The sequence below is a fragment of the Nymphaea colorata genome, chromosome 11 (genome assembly GCF_008831285.2).
Source record: "Nymphaea colorata isolate Beijing-Zhang1983 chromosome 11, ASM883128v2, whole genome shotgun sequence".
Taxonomy (NCBI): domain Eukaryota; kingdom Viridiplantae; phylum Streptophyta; class Magnoliopsida; order Nymphaeales; family Nymphaeaceae; genus Nymphaea; species Nymphaea colorata.
The window spans coordinates 1,922,338-1,941,461 of NC_045148.1; the positions used below are offsets into that span (position 1 = coordinate 1,922,338).

The following is a 19,124-nucleotide window of genomic DNA, read 5'->3' on the forward strand; positions in this document are numbered from 1 at the left end:
GGCCCGCTTTATGCTGCCATTCTATGTTTTAGCTTCTTCCTACTCCTTTTATATATATATATATCCCAGTTGCAATTTAAGTATTCAAAGATGAGTAGTAATAAAAAAGGATAAAGTAAGAAAAGAGGCCGGAGAGGACACTGCTACATTATTGAAGTCCTTGAGAAATGTTTTGATTCGCCGGTCGTAATAATAAAAAGGAAAATGAGTCAATTCTATAGGAGTAGGCGTGTGTGGTCCACCATGCATGCGGTCCCTGGACATCCCTACTGAACTAGTTTGCCCCCAATACTGTCCCTAATATATATATATATATGCATATATGATTTCATAAAGAGACAAAAGAGATAAGCCTATTAATTATTTTAATGCTTCATTTTTCTATATAGACATGGATAGCATCCTCGATATAAGTAGTTTTTTCAACACATTTCATAGACTCTCTCTTTCTCTCTCTCACTCACTCACTCACTCTCTCTCTCTCTCTCTCTCTATATATATATATATATATATATATATATATATACATACATATATATATATATATATATAAGTGATGAAATGATAAACATTTTAGTTATCTAAAATCACCATTAACTTACTATGTATATATATGAGAGTTCATGTTTGTACGTATCACAAGATCCACAACCATGTGAATTCCATGAGGAAGCTGTAGCCTTTTGTTTTTAGCCCCATTGGTACAGGTATGGTCGCATTTTGTCAAACGCTGCTCAACAGCTGTAAACTTGCTTTAACCTTTCACAATCAGATGAACTCCTATCTTTTCTATCTTGGATCGCAAGTTTCCAGTTTTGTTCGTACCAAGTAATTGCAGCCAATTTTTTTTACATAAAGGCCCGAGTCGTATTTGATTTGCCTCGGGGCATAGAGATTCAGATCTGTAAATTATTTCTCTTAGTGCCCATCAGGGGAAAAAAAAGATATCCGGATGCAAATATCAGAATATATTGAGCTGTTTGGCAATGTAAGGATAACATATTCTTTCATGTATCTATTTTAAAAATTGCGGTATAGTTGATCCATTTAATATGGCTCAAGTCGGCCTCGAGTAGCCAACCTACGCATCGGAATGAGAAAGTTATCTTCGAAATTTGGAGCCATGTCCCTCTCAAAAGCAAACAACCAAAAGCATCATTTTTTAGAAAACTTTTAAATTTTTTTCCATAAAATATATTTTTGACCAGAAGGGTCATTTTTTCTCTGCCCAACATATATTTTCACAGTTCCCATCGGCAACCAAACGCGAACTTGAGACTTTTTTCTTTATGGAAAAATTAAAGATGAGGGGAGGGGACAGCTCCAACCATTTAATCAAAACACAAACCAAAAGGAATCCTGCCTTCTTTTTGTTTAAGCCCATTCAATGAGAAAGCAAGTCGCCTTTTCCACCTCTGCCCATTTAGGGAAGCAGTCAAACGAATGAAAAAGCAGACAATGAACTTCCTGCCTTTGCTGTCCCCTCAAAACTTTTGTCCACATTTAAGCCAAAGACGTTGATGAGCGGCAACACTCGAAAAAGTTTCTACCACTCAATGCCATCGTTTCGTCATCCTCATCTTCTTTGACAAAGCACCTTTCTAGTTGGGTTGGCTACCTTTTTTTTTATAAGGTTGGTTAAGTGGCCGAAAAAACAAGGAGCATAGCATAGCTGGTTAAAATCATTCCGCAAACAACAAAGTCTCTCGGTCAGGGTGAGGTTTTGTCGTCGAGATTCAACTTAAACAAAACGAAACAGTGCATTTATGCCATTTTGAGTCAATATAATTTCTTCTTTGTTCTCAATTCAACTCTGAAGAAGAAAAGTTTGTACGGGAAATCAGTTTTTCTATGTTCTTGTAATTGATAGATAGAATGTTCATTTAGCCTCAATGAAGGAAAAGAAAGGGGCGGCATCAAGAAATGCGAGAGAATCAAAACATCACGGATACAGTGTGTGTCAAAATGGATCCGAAGCCATGATGGATCCGAAGGAAGAGCTGCCGCGTTGTTGTGTCCTTGGATGAAGATCTGGCGGGCGACTTGGAAAGAATGGCGATTGTAGATCCGGGGAACAATGGGGATGTCCGTGATCCGGGTCCCGAACTAAATGGCGAGCAGATCCGAGAAGCCGAGGTCTGAATTTGGGGCGGGATGGTCCGGCCAGGCCGAGAGGAGGAGCTTGAGCAGGAGCTGGGCCTTGCGCTTGGCTCGCTCGGTGCAGTCGCTCTGGACCAGGAGGAGCAGCTGGGTCACGGCCCCCGCGCCGACCGCGTCCCTCTGCCGCGCCTCCGAGGCCCGGCAGAGAGCCAGCAGCGCCCCCGCGGCCGACTCGGTGGCGCGCTCCGACACCCGGAGCACGGCTTTGACGAGCAGCGGCACCGCGAGGGCGTGGCCTAGCAGCGCCTCGCAGCCGCCCCGCGTCCGGCAGAGGAGCTCGAGAGTCGCGAGCGCTCTCTCGGCGTCGCGTCGGTCGGCGCCCGCGCTGGCGAGGAGGTCCACGAGCGCGCCGGCAGCGCCCTCAGCGGCGGCGGCGTCGCGATTCGGCCGGGCGAGGCAGAGCGCCAGAAGGGCCTTGGCGCCGGCCCGAGCGGCGCGCGGGTGGGATGACGTCGGCGGGCGGAGGACGGCGACGACGCCGGCGATGATTCCTGGGGTGTCGCCGAGAGCTGACCGGGATTCTGGCGAGACGGCGAGGTTCTCGACGAGGGAAGCGGCGCCGACGCGGACGTCGGGGGAGGAGTGGCGGAGGAGGGCGGAGACTGCGGTGAGTCGATCCGGGCGAGCGGAGATGGCTTCCGAGTCGGCGACGGAAAGTGGAAAGAACGAGATCAGGGCGAGCGTGTCGGAGATGGCATCGGCGGAAGGATCGGAGGAGGAGGTGAAAAGAAGGGAGACCAGGGAAGACCGGAGGTTGGGGTTTTGAGAGATGAGGGCTCGGTTCTTGTCGGAATCAAGGGCAAGGGTCTTGAGGCGCCGGAGGGAGGATGAAACGACGGCGTCGGAGGAGGGTGGTTGGAGGGATTGGACGAGGGAGGAGACGAGGGAGGGATCGGCGGGCTGCTTGGGGGTGGGAATGCGGTCGACGCCGTCGGATCGGTGGGCAACGCACCATTCCTGAATGAGGCGGCGAAGGGTGTGGTTGGGGATGAGAGTGGTGTCCGCCAGCGGGAGGCGGGTGACCGGGCAGGTGGGGTTATCGGCGGAGGCAAGCCACGGTTCGATGCTCGTTCGGTCGTAGGTCTGTCCACTGCAGACGGTCACCGGGTCCCGCATCAGCTCCAGAGAGATTGGACATCGGAAGTGCACCGGCACCACCACCGTCTCCAGCGGCGCCACCGACCCCGGCATCTCGATGTCGCGCTCTCTCTCCCTTTCTCTCTTCTCAGCTCCTTTCTCTTTCTAGTAACGGGAACTTTTGGCTCTCTTTCACGCGGAATTCCCGCTGTTTCCTTCTCCAGAAGGGGTGGAATTTGCTTTCGACGCCCACTTTCTCTATCTAGGCGGAGGCTCCTGCCTAGCTCGATCTTCTCTCTCCTTTTCTCCCTACCAACTCTTTCCTTCTCCCTGTATTCCCTCTCTGTGTGAACTCGAAGTCTCCCTTTATCCTTCTCTTGACTCAATTCCTTGTTTTACGTGATCCTTCGCTGGCAAACCTCCCTCTCTCCTTCCCTCTTAACGGCGGCAACTTTTGCTAATTTGAATTGAGAAGGCCTTCTCTCTCAGTCTAAGCGTGCGCCTTCCCCTCCTCTGTCCTTCTGGCCGGGGCCAGAATTCTGTTGCCTCCCCTCTCTTTATCCTCCCCTCCACCACCACCACCACCACGATTCAGTTTCTGTCGCAGCAGCCCCTCCTTTCTCTTTCTGTCTTCTCAAGTTGCCGCTACCGCTGCTGCCTCTGCCCTGCTCTCACTTTTTCCCTCTCAATTTTCTTGCCTCTTGTCTTTTTATTCCTCTCCTTCCTTCCTTTTCGTCTCCCTATGCCTGGATTCCTCACTCTCTCTCTCCCCCTCTGATGATATATCTGAAATCAGAGAAAGGACGTCTCCAGCAGAAACATATTTACAGAATCAAACTCTCTCTCTCTCTCTCTCTCTCTTCTTTGGAACAGTTGGGTGGTGGACAATCTAGACCCACAGTAGTTCTCTGCTCTTATCTCTGACTCTGCACACGGGAGGAAAGGAGAAGGTGCACGTGCGGAAGCGGTCTTAAAAATGGCAGCACGGCTTTCACTCTCCCTTCTTTACTGCTTCCCCACATCCCCATTTTTCCGCCATTTTTCTGGTCTTCTCTCTCCCTCTCTCCGCCCCTCTTTTTACAGAGCATGTTGTTCGGAGGAACTTTCGGTCAAAGATCCTATTTTACTCTTGTCTCTCTCTCGTGATGACGCTTCTGTCCCTACCCATTTCATTCAATTACAACTCACATCATCTCGAAGCGAGTGTGGGTTCTTTGACCCTGCTCCAACCCAGCGGCCCAGTGGGTGCGCGGCGCGCGCCTACTTGGTCTCAACCTCCAACTGTTAGAGCTCGGGCCGAGAACGAGAAGCCAAGACTTCACTCTTTTTTCCTTTTGCCGTTGGCTCTTTCTACGAGTCACTAGTCCAACCAGCTATGCTTAACCCCTTGGAGAGAAATAGTTTTTTAAAGTGAACTAATCCCACACTTTATGAGATTTTTTGCTGTTCTTAACGATCATCTTGTTTCTATTTTTATGTAGGCTCTAAAATTTTATTTGGGTCAAATTGTCTACTCATGCTTCATGATTCAGTCAAAGATGGATGGATAATGACATAAAATCTGGTGCCCTCTACACTTTGAAGTCATCCACTCTCTTGTTCCCAAGGTAAACTCACTTGCAGTCGCTTTCTCTTCAATACAAAGCTTAGCTTCTCAAGTGTTTCATTCCACCAAGCTATGTCATTAAAGATGGGTGATCAAATTATGGCCCACAATTTGACTGAATAATTTGGTCAAACACCAAGCCGTCTTGCTTGCGCGGCCCAGACCTAGTCAATGGCCATGACCAACTTTGCTTATTGGATCAGGACTGAGCTAGGGCATACATGAGTCCCTACTGTGGCAATTGTTCTCTTTCTAGCTCATAGGGCTGGGACCAGCATAAAAAATGTCACATGACAAGTGCACACCCACATGGAACAAGAAAATCATGAAATATCTCAAAACATTTACACCCTACAAACCTACTCCTAGGCTATAAGTGTTCACTACTGAGCTTGAACCTACAATGTTATTGATTGAGGCCAACCAACTGCAAAATTTTGTCACTATCAACAAGCCCCTTTTACTGAAAGGTAAAGCTCAGTACCAAAGTCTTGAACTACAAAGTTCCTGCTTGAACTACAAAGTTCCTGCAGATAGTACCAAAAGCAGTGGGAGTTATAAGTATGGTACAATTCCAATCCATGTGACTCACAAATGCAAACTAATGCCCTTTAACTCAACAGCCCATAAATGCCAAGCTCTTCACAGCCAGCTTGCACATTAATCACCCAAGAGGTCTTGACAGGAAGATCATGAACTTCAAAGATCATGAACTTCTGCAAGTGGCACCTCCATGTGAAGGAATTTTTTTGTGAGCTTATACTTTGTTTCATGTGGGTTGCAAATGCATACAGATATGCCTTTATCACTCACCAAGAGCATCCACTCCTTTTGCTCAGCTTTGGTGGTCCTATATACCCAATTGAGCTGTCTAGATGCCCTAGTAATATCCCTTTGCCTTTTTTTCTTCAAATTCCACCCTAAGGAGAACCTCAACCATTTGAATGTGTGGATGAAAATAAGGTCATTATGTTGTTTGGCTACACATAGAATCATCAAATCCATGGGCATGAATGGGAACACAAGGTCGTGTTTGATTGCTTTGAATGTACACTTTGAGGTCTCCTCTTTGGACCTTCTTCACTGGGTGAGCAGTTCACCTGGACTCGTAAAAGAAAAAGCGTGTTGACAACATCTAAAGACTAAGGCAGTAGCAGAGCTACGATGGGGCTGGTGTGGACAACTGCCCACCCTAGCCTGTGTAATCCTTTATAAAATTTCTATTTATCATGTGTTGGACTAAGGCCTGGCCATACCGAGTGTCCAGACCAAACCCATGCCAGTGTCCTATAGCTCTATATGCACTCAATCAATTGCAATAATAAGATGAATCAATGCCCATCTGCTAAAATTTTATGGCTCCGCCGCTGGACTAAGGTATGTTGGGATGTAGAGCTGCATCCCAATTTAGTAGGCTTTACCTATTTTATGTAAATCGACGATGTTAACGAGGGTTAGCATTTCCTGTATTTCTTCTTGTTCAAATTGTAGAGACTAGGGCAGCCTTACGGAGGTAAAGAAAGGAATTTTTTGTCCGAGGGGCACTAATCCAGATCATGACCTTTAAGGGGCACCAACAAGTTATCAATGTAGAAAAACTATTAGTCTCTTCTAACCATGTAAATTTTCGCATTCTTGTGTTTTTGTTTCTTTTCGTCTTGATCTCCAGAGTGTGAGATTTTCTTGTCCACGACAAGGCAGGTGGAGAATCCAGAGTTCTCCACCAGCCCAAGCCTTTAATAGAGAAATTTTTACTTTGCACTTTTCCAAGGAAAAGAATCCATACCTCTATTGGTAGACTGCTACTTTTGATCTTATGCAGGATTTGTGTTTTCTCTTCATTGTTGACTTCCTCTCCTCTCCTTCCTCACCTAACAAAGACATTGCAAGGGGAACCTTGGACATTATTTAATATTTTCAACATTAAAAGGTCAGGAAATTATTGAATATATTAATTCCTCAGCAGGATATTGTAAATGCTAACTATTCAAAAAATAAAAAGTGTCTACAAATTGAATGCACCTACTTATTCAAAAATGTAGGATAAGGCGGAGAACCATTATTTGGCCGACACCTTGTCGTCTTTGAGTAGTCAAGGTGAACTTTAAAGTGTTCTCCTTTAAAAATTTGTTGGCAAACACGAGACAAAAAATCCATACCATGCGCAAGAAATGTGTAAAAACTATTAAAAAACCAAAGCATCCCTTAAACAACATATAAATAAAATCACATTTTCTCTGCGTCGATGGGATGCATCTTCCAAATGAGTTTTTAGTCGGGTCTGGTATTAAAAAAAAAAACTGAATCCAATTACGAACACGAATTTAAATTCGATTGGCTATTTCTCTCATAAATTTGAATGTATCCAACCTAATTAGTTTTAAATTTCTGGTTTTATTCTAGTGATATCTTGATTTTAGTTTTGAAAGTTGGAGTCGGAATTCAAATCTGGATACACGGGGTCCAAATAGGTTTGGATTCGGCAAGAACCTGAATTTGACTCGAATTTAAACCGTTCCGTTCCAACCAAAAACGGGGACAACGAAGTTGACGCTCGGGTATGAAAAATCGAATTTTTAGAGAGAGAGAGAGAGAGAGAGAGGATGAAAGGGCTGTCAGGGGCTGTGAAGTAATTTCGCTTTTTTTTGGGTGGGGGCAAAAGAAAGGAAAGATTCTCGAGAGGTGCCGTCAAAGACGTAACTGCCAACCAATGAGGGCAGGATTTGACGCCCCCGTGGGGATCGTAGCTGCCAAGTGTCTGGCACCACGTGTCGGCCGGAGACCACGCGTGCCGAAGATGCCATGGCAGCGGGACCCACCTAAGTGGGTCCCCCTGCCCCCAGTCAACCCTACAGGCCTCCCCCCACCCTCTGCGGGACCCGCCGCCTGCTGGGGCCCAGCTTTTGCTTCCCAAAACGTGCACTGGAGGCACACCGTGTTTTTGACCCGATCCGCCGGCTTCTTTGACCGCCGGATCGCGGATCCCGTTTAAGTGCCGGAAAATCCGAACCGGCTGTTTTCCGGGCTACGCCCTCTTTTTTCTGCTGATGTTAAAGAGAGAAAGTGTTTATAATAACCTACTGATAAATTAATGTAATGACCAGTAAATTTTGGACACATATATATATATATACATAACTGGATCTTTATGACATTTTTTTCATATTGAGATTGAAAATTGCCGAATGATTAAAGTGACCGCTACATCATTAAAGTGTAGACGATCAAAATATTTGTAGTTACTTTGTAGAGACAGAAAGATCACGTCATGGAAAACAAGAATGACGCAAGCGTTTAAAAATAAAATCACTAACATTTATGTGCATATTACGTTCCTAGCAATGCCCACTATGGTAAAGATATCTATTTTGGAATAGGAGACCTAGAAAAACCGTGGATCTGAGATCCGAAGAACTGATTTGGTATCCACAATTTGAACAATTATTATATGCATATCCATGCTAGGTAACGGTAATTTGTCATCCCATCAGCAAAGAGATCGAATGACTTAGGTGAGTGGAGCCAAAATTAATCAGAGTAGTTTGGTAATCCAACTTATAAAAATTGTAAACGAACAAGTCATGAACAGTTTAAAAACAAAAATGAAATTTAAATATTGGAATATTTTTCAAATATTTTGAGCCAAGTTGTGCACAACTGAATGAGTCGAATTCGATGGATCGGCCGATTCCCTGTGATTCAGAGACCAAGTTTCACAACATTGGAATCATCATTCATCACGCCAGATTGCATTCGAAACCCCATTTTTTTAATAAAACTGATACAAATGCGAGACGTTCAAAATAATGCAGATTGAGTGCTGCAAAAGATATGGATGGCACTGCTGGTCACGAAATGTCTGACGCTGGCAGCCTCGAAGTTAGGAAGGGCGGCCCTACCGGCGCATTCATCTTCACAAGAATCTGCAACCATACAGTGCCTGAAATCAGGCCGGCGGCCCTACCGGCGCATTCATCTTCACAAGAATCTGCAACCATACAGTGCCCGAAATCAGGCTGTCAATCATTTTGCCAAATCCAGTCAAAACTGCCAAAATCTGACTCGAAAAGACTTGGTGTATCTGATTAGGGGGTCGGTCCCCATTTACTTTGTAGCTTTTCTTTGACTCACTATAGCCTGGTAGGTGGCCGGCACATGCCAAGTTTGAACGTCGGCAGTTTTCGAGTCATAAATGTTGTTAATTTTTTCCTTTTTATTCAAAACCCTCCTCATTTTATCATTCAAAACGGTAAATATCTTTTAAATTTTGATCTTGTCGGATTTCTCATAGTTTATATTTTTGTTGTGTTCCTTGTATAATGTATATTAGATTCATGTTCACCTTAATATTGCAGCATTTTTCTAGAAATTTGTCCACAGTCATGCTTAGCTAGATTCATTACACTGCAACATGGCCTGGATCATGTAAGGCTGCCAACATACTGTTGAAAGCAATCTTCTTTCTCTTGTTGGCGTTTCACAAGAGAGTACCTTCGGTCCAAGACTGCTTTAGAATCTAGGTGATCATACATCCTTTAAGATCAGTATCATGTAGTTTACAGTTAAGGTGAGTAGCACCTACAAAAATCAAAGTGAGGACGTTTCGTCAAGCCGACCAGCAATGTTATTCCCCTCAAGGCCAATCCACCCTCTCATTATTTTCTCTTCTCATGTTGAACAATTTTGAAACCAAAATCTGTCAACTCATAGGTGAGTCGCCTTGTTGGTAAGGGCCGAATCGCGGTTTCTTGGATTTTGAAGTCATTTTCCAAGACCAACTGTTCATGGGCACCAAATCCTAGATATTTTGTTGTCATGTCTTTGAATAACTGACAACGAGATAGCAATTGATGCCTGGAGTCCTTCTGTTTTCCTGTTTTTTTCTCCCCTATTCCAATGAATCCAATCTAATGCTGTTCAGGTGTAATGTGGAACTGTAATTGGAGATAAGAACATGTAGTACTGGGGGAACCACTGTCAGAGTGGAAGAGTGTTCTCACCGCTAATTGTTGCAGAAGACAGATTCTTCAGAAATGATCAGGTAGATGCTCACTGTTGCACTACCATCATTCAATTTTCTTCGGTTGGCAACATTGGTTGTGAGGTTTCAAATTCAGATCAACTAAATAGATGCAAAAGTAGATCATGGTCAAATCCCGTGCAGTCGATCGCATTCAGAATATCTTACATGTCTATGGCAAGGCAGGTTAAAGCTGATCTTTAGGAGACTGTACTAGGAGACGAACTTTCCCTACCAAACTCTTCGACAACATTCAACTTGAAGGTCTCAAATCTGTCCAAACGTACAGATTTCTTGTTGGCATGAAAGCTAGAGCTGAAATTTAGTGGCAGTTGGGGCGATGTTTGATCTTGAAAAGCAAGGACATGGGCAAGGTTGAAAGGTTGTTTGATTGTATTGACCATCCGTTCCAGGGAAATCCAGCGTGCCCACAAATAGTGGGCGCTGCACGGCGATGCAAACAAGCGGCACACAGAACACAGACCCTTAATGCCCGAAGGAACAGGAAGACCATATACCAAGTGTGCCACCAAATTGAGGAACATGGAGAACGCACACCAAGGAACACCCACAATGCGCATACCAAGGAAACCACACTGGCTCATGTAAACCTTTTTGGAAAACAGATAATCACATAAACGGCTAAGCTGGTAGACTTCAGCAATGAACTAGAAGGTGGTAATATTTGTTCGGAATTGTTATCCAAATATAAGATATTTCTCGTAAGACACATTCTGGAAATAAGACCATGAAATACATTAGCGTGAGGTTCACGGGTTCACAAAGATTTTCAATGTTCAGAGACGTTGCAGATCTGTGGTTGTCATTCGTACCCATGTTCCACTGTAGATGCCAATCCCTCTGCAAGTTTCACATATCAAAAGGACCTTCATTTTTATCTTATTTTGCTGGACACAGTTCATAATATATGTTTAAGATTCAGATCAGCATTCAGTCTTTCTTATTGATTCAGATTCAGATCAGGTACGCAAAGTTCAATCTGGTTCCATCCAGGTTATGTTTGGTCTCTCCAACCATAGGTAAACTGTCAATAGCGAACAGGTGTTAAACAAATTTGAGGGATTCATTGCCTGTAAAATGTAGCATATACATCATTTCATCATTTTAAGCAAACATGAGGCCTTTCACTTTTCCAATAGGTTCAGGGAAGCCCCTCCATCAGTAGCTGCACATTGTTGGTAGGTTTGCAAGATCTGGGACACCTACGTCGAGTAGGAAATGAGTCGAGTATCCACGAAAATGCTAACATTATCAGACCCATTTTCAACCCTAATCGACGATCCATGGTATGGTAGTACAATGGGAACCTGAACCTAACTGAGGAAGGTATCCAGCTTTGGCTTTGAGGGAGCGGATGACCCCGTGAGTTTCTAACCAAGTCACATTGGGTATGGGTACCGGTACAGAGAAACAGGTGTGGATACAACAACTTTAGAAAATATGGATATGGGAATGCAACAACATGTCTACATGTATATACACAAAACAACACAAAAAAATCAAAATGAAAGTAACATCTAAATAAACAAGTAATTTTAAATAAAAACATTACATGTTAATGAATTAATGAATAATAACTCTAAAAATAGAATGAAAACTGAGTTGAAAAAAATTAAACCATGTAAAATTAAATAGTTTGAATAGTTTCAAATCTTAAAAGTATCCAAGTGTGTCCAAGTACCTACTTTAGGTATTGGTCTGTGACACAGGTACATGGACCTTATTGAAGTACCTAAGTGACTTAAGTTTCAAACTATGTCACACGAACACGGCAAAATGGGCCACATACCGGTGTCGACACTCCGACACCTGGATACCGACACTTGGACACGGCAGGATACGTTTTGGATCGGGTCTGGGTCAGACCCAATCCAAACCACTTTACTAACCCAACATTCTTTGTTTTGTTTGAGACTTTCTTTCTTATGACTTATAAGATTGGTCATGAACAATGTTTTGTTTGAGAATCTGAGACTTTCTTTCTTATGACTCATGAGATTGTAAGAGTGAATTATTAATTTAATGTTTTTTTATTTTATTATCCTTTTTATTTTTTTAGAATATAAAATTCACCGTATCCGCGTATCCTAAAATTTTAAAAATTACCGTATCCGCATACCCGTACCCATAGGATACCCGTACCTGTATCCGTGTGACATAGGTTTCAAACCAACAGAGATACCCCAGACAAACACACTCATTTTCAATAGTCAGCGAGGTTCAATCATATGGGTGCTCCTTAGACCAGGCAAAGCTTTGATAACTAACCCTACATTAAAAAAAAAAAAAAAAAAACAACAACAACAACAACAGACTTTGCTTTGCCATTGTAAATTCAAACACCTAAACTTATGAGATTGCCAAGGTCCTCATGGTAGATGCCCAGGTCTAAAAATTAAAGACCCTACTCCAACGTGTAGGGAGGAAAAGAAGAGTAGAATTTCATGAGAGTTGGCTGCTTTCTCCATAGTTGGCTGACTCACGAGTTGGCCTGGGGGATTGCCCGAGTCAGCTCGAATTGGTAGAAAACATGGCCATGAATCAAGTTTGGCCCGGGCATGCCCCTGACTCGCCCAATTCATGTTATTTAAAACTCTAGCAAGTTGACAAGTCAATTCACTAACTCAGTCCGAGTCTAAGTCACGGGTTTGCCAATTATGGCCTTTTCAAGCATAGTTGCCTAACTCACCGAATTGGCTGGGGAATCACCCAAGTCAGCTCGGATCTCTAGAAAACTTGGCCCCGAGTCAAGGTTAGCCCAGCTCGCCCTTGACTCAGCCTGACTAAGCCCAACTCGCCCCTAACTCAGCCTAACTCGTCCTGACTTGCCCGATTCAGGTTATTTTAAAACATGACCGAGTCGACGAGTCAACTTGCTGACCTAATCGGTCATTTACCAATCCGAGTCTAAGTCATGGGTTTGCCAACTATGTTCTCAAGCTGAGGTTAGACCTGCTTCTGGAAAAAGAAAGTTCTAAACAGAAAAGGAAGAACAAGTATCCAATCAAAGAACATTCCGAGTGTGCGAGAGGTTCGTCCCTACCACTTCAAGTGAAGCCCGAAGGCCCCCCATTGCCCCTGCCTCTAGGGTCCTGAGCTGCATCAGTATCCAGTCAAAGAACATTGAAACAATCATTAGGAATGCACATTTCAAACCTCAGCAGGCCTAAAGAAAACACCACACTACTCGATGAATTATAATTGCAACAATGACAGGATTTTCACCTTGTTACTACTGAAGAAACCATTCAAGTTTTGCAGTTGACACTTGACACAATTTGATCTTGAATGCTCAGCCTCTTTTTCCTTAGGATGACTGAAGATTTTGCTCCTAGAAAGATATTAATTTTCCTGTATAAAAGAAAAGTTCCAAACACAATAGTTTGGCTGCTCGAAGGAATTATTTCAAAACATTTATAATTTTGGCTTTCTGAAAAACATTTTAGAAGTTTGCTTGTACTCAGAAAATTTGATAACCACAAACGGGAGTTCTGACCTCACTTTTAACTTCTTTAAACTGTTCAAGGAGCCAAGAGTACCATCCCCTGTGTCTCCTTTCCAAAGGTTTCCAATTTCTCTAAAACAACAGTCCTTTGTCTATGAATGCAAACAGCTGCAACTGAATAACGCTGCCTGATAAAATGCTAAACAGATGTGATTAACCTGAGGATGCGCTTTACAGTTATACATGAAGAAGAGGAAATAGAGGTATGTTCATGCTTCAATATAATGTACATATTGCATGTGATACATCAAATGGTCGATCCATCCATGAGAGAACAGAAAAAGGAAAAACAGTTAAATGGTTACATTGGAGATGGAGGAAATGTAATCAACTAAAAATAGCACACTATAATAAAAGGACTGTTACAGGCTTGCAATTCCTAAGATTTTTACTGAAATTGAGTCTAGAGAACTGAAAAAATCATATATGCAGGCTTCCAAGTACAGCATGCAAAGGACAAGCAAAGGACTTGTGGAATGAAACAACAACCTATGTCACACGGATACGGGTATGGGTATCCTATGGGTATGGGTACGAGTACGCGAATACGGTAATTTTCAAAATTTTAAGATACGTGGATACGGTGAATTTTATATTCTAAAAAAATAAAAAGGATAATAAAATAAAAAAAACATTAAATTAATAATTCACTCGTACAATCTCATAAGTCATAAGAAAGAAAGTCTCAGATTATCAAACAAAACATTGTTCATGACCAATCTTATAAGTCATAAGAAAGAAAGTCTCAAACAAAGAATGTCGGGTTAGTAAAGTGGTTTGGATCGGGTCTGACCCAGCCCCGATCCAAAACGTATCCTGCCGTGTCCAAGTGTCGGTATCCAGGTGTTGGAGTGTCGACACCGGTACGTGGCCCATTTTACCGTGTCCGTGTGACATAGACAACAACACAACACCATATAAAGGACAAGCAAAGACCTTGAGGACAGAACAAACAGAAATACGACTCTTCAAACAACTCAAAAGGATTGTACACCTGCACCATAGGCCAAGGAAAAGATTCTAAGGAAACACTATAAATGAAGCAAAAGCACATGTCCTCCAAATAGCATGATAAAAGATATAAACTTGCCAAACTAATCATTTTTACATTAACAAATATCCAAAGGCATGAGACAGCACATTTTATCAGGATCAAGGATTGGCAATGTAAATGAATTATCAATAGGAAAAAAAAAAAAAAAAAAACTAACCACGGAAACAAATAAAACCAACAATATCTTCACACTCTCCTCTTAGAAACATACGGAACCAATAATAATCTTCACAACCTCTCCCCTGCTCTCTCCTGATCAGTAGCGGAGCTACATATTGGTTGGTGTAGCCCCATAATTTTTCTTCGTTTCATACAGGTGCTATCAAATATTTACTTATTTGTATATACATCCCCTTAAGGAATGAAAATTTCTGAACTGGTACCCCTCAGCCAAAAAATTTATGGCTCTGCCACTGCTCCTGATCTTTAAAGACTGATATGTGCAACTTGCTTCAGATTTAAAAAATGAGTAAGATGGCTTGGAGATCAAATGCTATAAAGCAGGGTATTTCAATGGCGGGTGAACAATCACATTTCATAAACCAATGTAAGATTATTTCATCAGTGTGAAGCATGATAATAATCGTACCCGCTTTCTCCAGCCAAAAGGTTGCCTAAGCTCATAGGCCTACAACTAAAATCATCACAAACAGAACCAACCTACAGAGGAAAGTTACCCAGAATACCTAACTTCAGAATGAAATACTCCCTCCCTGGACAAAAATTTCCAGTTCATATCATTGAAGTAGCATATTGTGAAGAAGAGCATTCAAAATGTCATTCTGATTACCATTTGACAGAACAAACATAGACAAACGTGTTCACAGATATAAATTCAAGAGGAGACGCTAACTTGCTAATCATGGAGAAACTTAGCAAGTCACAAAAGCAAACAATCATGGAGAATTTAATAACTGTTAGATAACCATAAAAATGTCCTTCCAAATGTATTACAGACTAATGAAAAAAATGCACATTGAGAAGTGATTATGCTTTTGGATAAATTATCCTTCAGGGTACATTCTTGGCTGACCAGCTTTCCTCAACACGATATTTGAAGGCAAGAGACTGTCAATTACTTTGTCACATCATGACAAACTACACTTGTAGAATGTCCACTTGAACCATGACATTTAATGGATAGTGAAAGCTGCTCCAAGGTTAAGAAAGTGTTGTCTTCAACTTGATTACGGTCTATTATTTCCCAATGGATATCTTGATACAGGTTATTTTGGACGGAGTTTTTTTATGACCTTAATGTTTTTGAGAAAAACAACAATCCAACAGCTGATCAATAGTCTCACCATCTTTTCTTCCCTTGGTAAAACTTGTAAACATCTGACTCTCAGTCATTGAACTCAAGTAGCTCAGCAAGCCCCTTTGATATACCTACTTCTGGATGTTTTCAACCCATTCTTGTTTGCCCAATCATCAATGTCCTCCAACTCACTCCCATTCCATACATACATACATACATACATATATATATATATATATATATATATATATATATATATATATATATATATATATATATATATATGGAGTGGGAGTGAGCTGGAGGATATTGATGATTGACCAAACAAGAAGGGGTTGAAAAGTTTCTCTCTTTAGTCAGACCTTGGAAGTGACCATCACAATTCCAGTTTGTCTTTTCAATACCAGCACCATCAGTTTTCATTTCTGCAGAAACATGAGGTGTGCTTGAATGGTTGTGATTCAAATAGTTAAGATGGAGGCACTCATCAACTGGACAACATAACCTGGATACCAAAAAGAATCAGTTCCATTGTGTAATATCTCCTCATGGTTTGGAGTCTCATCAAATATTTTTGTTACTCTGGGACTGTGTGCTCATCCCCTGATGCTCTGAGATAGTGAGATTGCTCCTTCCTGTGTCATAATGTACGGAGTCTGACGAATAGCCACCAGAAATGAAAAGAGCTAACCGGTCCTTATCTTGTTCATTTAAGTTTACCGACTAAATGATACCATTGCCTTCTTTTGCAGGTAGGTGCTCTAGGCTTTCTCTACTACATTTACCTGCTAATGCCCCGATAATCTGGCCATGTCTCAATAAAGCACCTCGACCTACTTGTTTTATCTGACACATCAGATATTTGAACAGCTCTCTCAAAATTCTCCAACTAAAAGAAAAATACAACCGAATAAAAAAGTACATGAAATGTAAATATATAAATAAATAAAAATAGATATTATAAGTGGAAGGGAAAAAAACTTAAAAAAAATACCTGCCATTTAGTTGTTCCAATAGCAGCAATTAGATCCCGGTGGTGAAAGTCTGTCAAACTGAGTAGCTTCTAGTCTGCAGGTTCAGCACTAATAAGGCTTTGCTCATGCAAAAAGATTTTATAAACAGATTCCATCCTGTAAAAAGCAAGAATGACTTTCAAAATTTCTATTTATATCTATAGTCCATGTTCTTCAAAACAGACAATAAAGTCGGTGCCAGTAGCAACAACAACTACAAGAACCCATCTGAGTAGCTTATGCTTTTTCTCTGAGCTTTAGCCACACCACGGAGATTAAAGTTCTACAGCCTGATTCCATCTTTGTTGAGCTTCAAATATCAATAGCTTAAAATTTCACACAGTGTGGACAACAAAAATTGAATAACAAGAAAAATGTGCCCCTCAAAATAGTTGAAGATCAAACTTAATGACAAGTTAACAACCTCCTTACTGGCTTATGCACGTATGGTATGGCAATATAAATAACAAAAGAAGCAAAAAGTAGATATTTTTTTCGATCAAACGTGAAACTACCAGTTAGTTAATGGTAATGTCAGAGTCATCTTGTAGCATGGAGTGGTAAATTGATTTCGTCTGTAGTTAAAGTTACACCGACCAATTCCTTCGTTTCTTTGCATTGGATGAGCTGGTTTGCTCACCTCAAGCAATCATCAAGGGCATGGAAAAATCATGAGAAGGCACCTTTGGCAGGGCACTCAAGTTCATACCGGAGGTCTTCCGATATCATGGTCTGAAGTGTTCTTACCTCGAGATGAGGGTGGATTGGGAGTGAGAAGTGTTGAGAAAAAGAAAAGGTCTATGTTAGCCAAAAAATTCTTCGAAAATTGCAAAGAACCGTAGATTCCTCTGGGTCTTCTTAGCAAATCAAAAATATTTACCTCACTCATCTATTTAAATTGATTATGGCATACCTGGAAAAGCTTACGGCTGGAAAGATATTAGATCAGAAACGCTTCTGTTCACCATCGGAGACTATTGGCAAATCAGGAACAGAAGACTCGTGCATGCATGGACAGATCTGTGGGTATGGAAGGGACCCTCCATTGATGTACAAGTATTGTTTAAAAATTTTCTTCATGTCAAAGTTGTTGATGCCCTAGATCCCATCTTTGCCACTGCTTGTAACTTCAAGGAGGCTGACTTAGCCAATCCAGATGATATCAAAGACATGCTTAGTTAGAGTACTTGGTAGCCTTCTCGTTATGATAAACTCTGCTGGAATGAGACTGAAGCTTCCCTACCCAAGCGCGTTCTTGAGCCTACTAGGAAAAGGCAATCCAACAAAAAGGTACTTAAATGATTTGGCCAAAATTTCACATTCCCAGAGCAGCTAACATCCTGCAGTTTGCAGACACATGGAGGCTAAAAACCCACGACCAGCTGCACAGACTGGGATTCTCTGGTCCTAGTCAATGTGCCCTCTGCAAGAGAAATGAAGAAGCCACTCATCACCTTTTTGTTTCTTGCCCTGTGGGTAATAAAATGTGGATACGTACCTCAACTATTTAACAAGAGAAGAGTGTAGTATCTTAACGCAGGAGCTGCATTTCTCAGGTAACACCGTTAAGCCACAAGACTATTTATGAGTATCGGATACCTGCTTTTGAAATGGTGGTTTCGGCCATTTGGAAAAGGAAAAACAAGACCATCTTCCAGGTCGAAAGATTCGGAGAGATTCAGTATTGATGCATCAGGTAAGAATTTGCAGTGGTCCTTTATTGGAAAAGCATGATTGGGAACCTTAGCAGGTTGGCCCAAAGTATCGAAAGCAGACTTGAACAGTACTGGAGATTGCATTTACCATAAGGGACCAGTCTGTTCGCTCCTTGAAGCAGGTTTCTTTCGTCGCCCATCGAACTCCCCCTGCAGAAAATGGAATTATTGGGAGGATATTCTCAGGTCAATTTAATGAAAAAATGATCATCCAAGTGAGCCAGCCAGATATCACTGCTGAAATGAATTGTACAATTGAAGGTAGAGGTTCAAGGAATTGCAGCAAATCCAATTGTTGAATTCCTGCTTAAGACAGCAATGTTCGTGTTTGCCGTAAAGGGTATGCTGAGCATTCTCTTCATGAGAAATTGATTGACATAGAAACCCTGACCGGTAACTTTGATGCGAATTTCCTCTCCTGTTGAACAGTATTTTGTTTATTCTTCACAAACTACGGGAGGCCTGCCTAATCCCAGCTTGGCATCTGAAGAAGGTTAGAAAAAACTCAAAACATTTAAAATATAAATAATTATCTGTTATTTAAGAAGGTAACTCAGACTTACGCGAAAAGAATGGGAAGAAACAAGTCTATAATAAGCCAAAAGGAAAGGACAACAACCGATAACAAAGTAAATGCAAAACATTTTGCTTGAGAATTTTCAGGTACCATTCGATTCCTTCTCCTGAGTACTCAT

At 41.9% G+C, this 19,124-nt stretch overlaps 1 protein-coding gene and 1 long non-coding RNA gene across 2 annotated transcripts; both read right to left on the reverse strand.

Moving 5' to 3' along the window:
* Window positions 1-1,827: 1,827 nt before the first annotated feature.
* On the reverse strand, window positions 1,828-4,290 carry LOC116264926 (U-box domain-containing protein 25-like). Its single transcript, XM_031645387.2, has one exon. It carries the CDS (start codon window positions 3,349-3,351, stop codon window positions 2,107-2,109), a length of 1,245 nt encoding a protein of 414 aa, XP_031501247.1. The 5' UTR covers window positions 3,352-4,290; the 3' UTR covers window positions 1,828-2,106.
* Window positions 4,291-16,009: 11,719 nt separating this feature from the next.
* On the reverse strand, window positions 16,010-18,639 carry LOC116264903 (uncharacterized). The gene is made up of 4 exons (XR_004174938.2): window positions 18,213-18,639; window positions 17,628-18,137; window positions 16,696-16,831; window positions 16,010-16,590 (listed from the first exon to the last, which is right to left on the reverse strand). It is a non-coding gene; the product is annotated as an uncharacterized LOC116264903 (long non-coding RNA).
* Window positions 18,640-19,124: the final 485 nt, after the last annotated feature.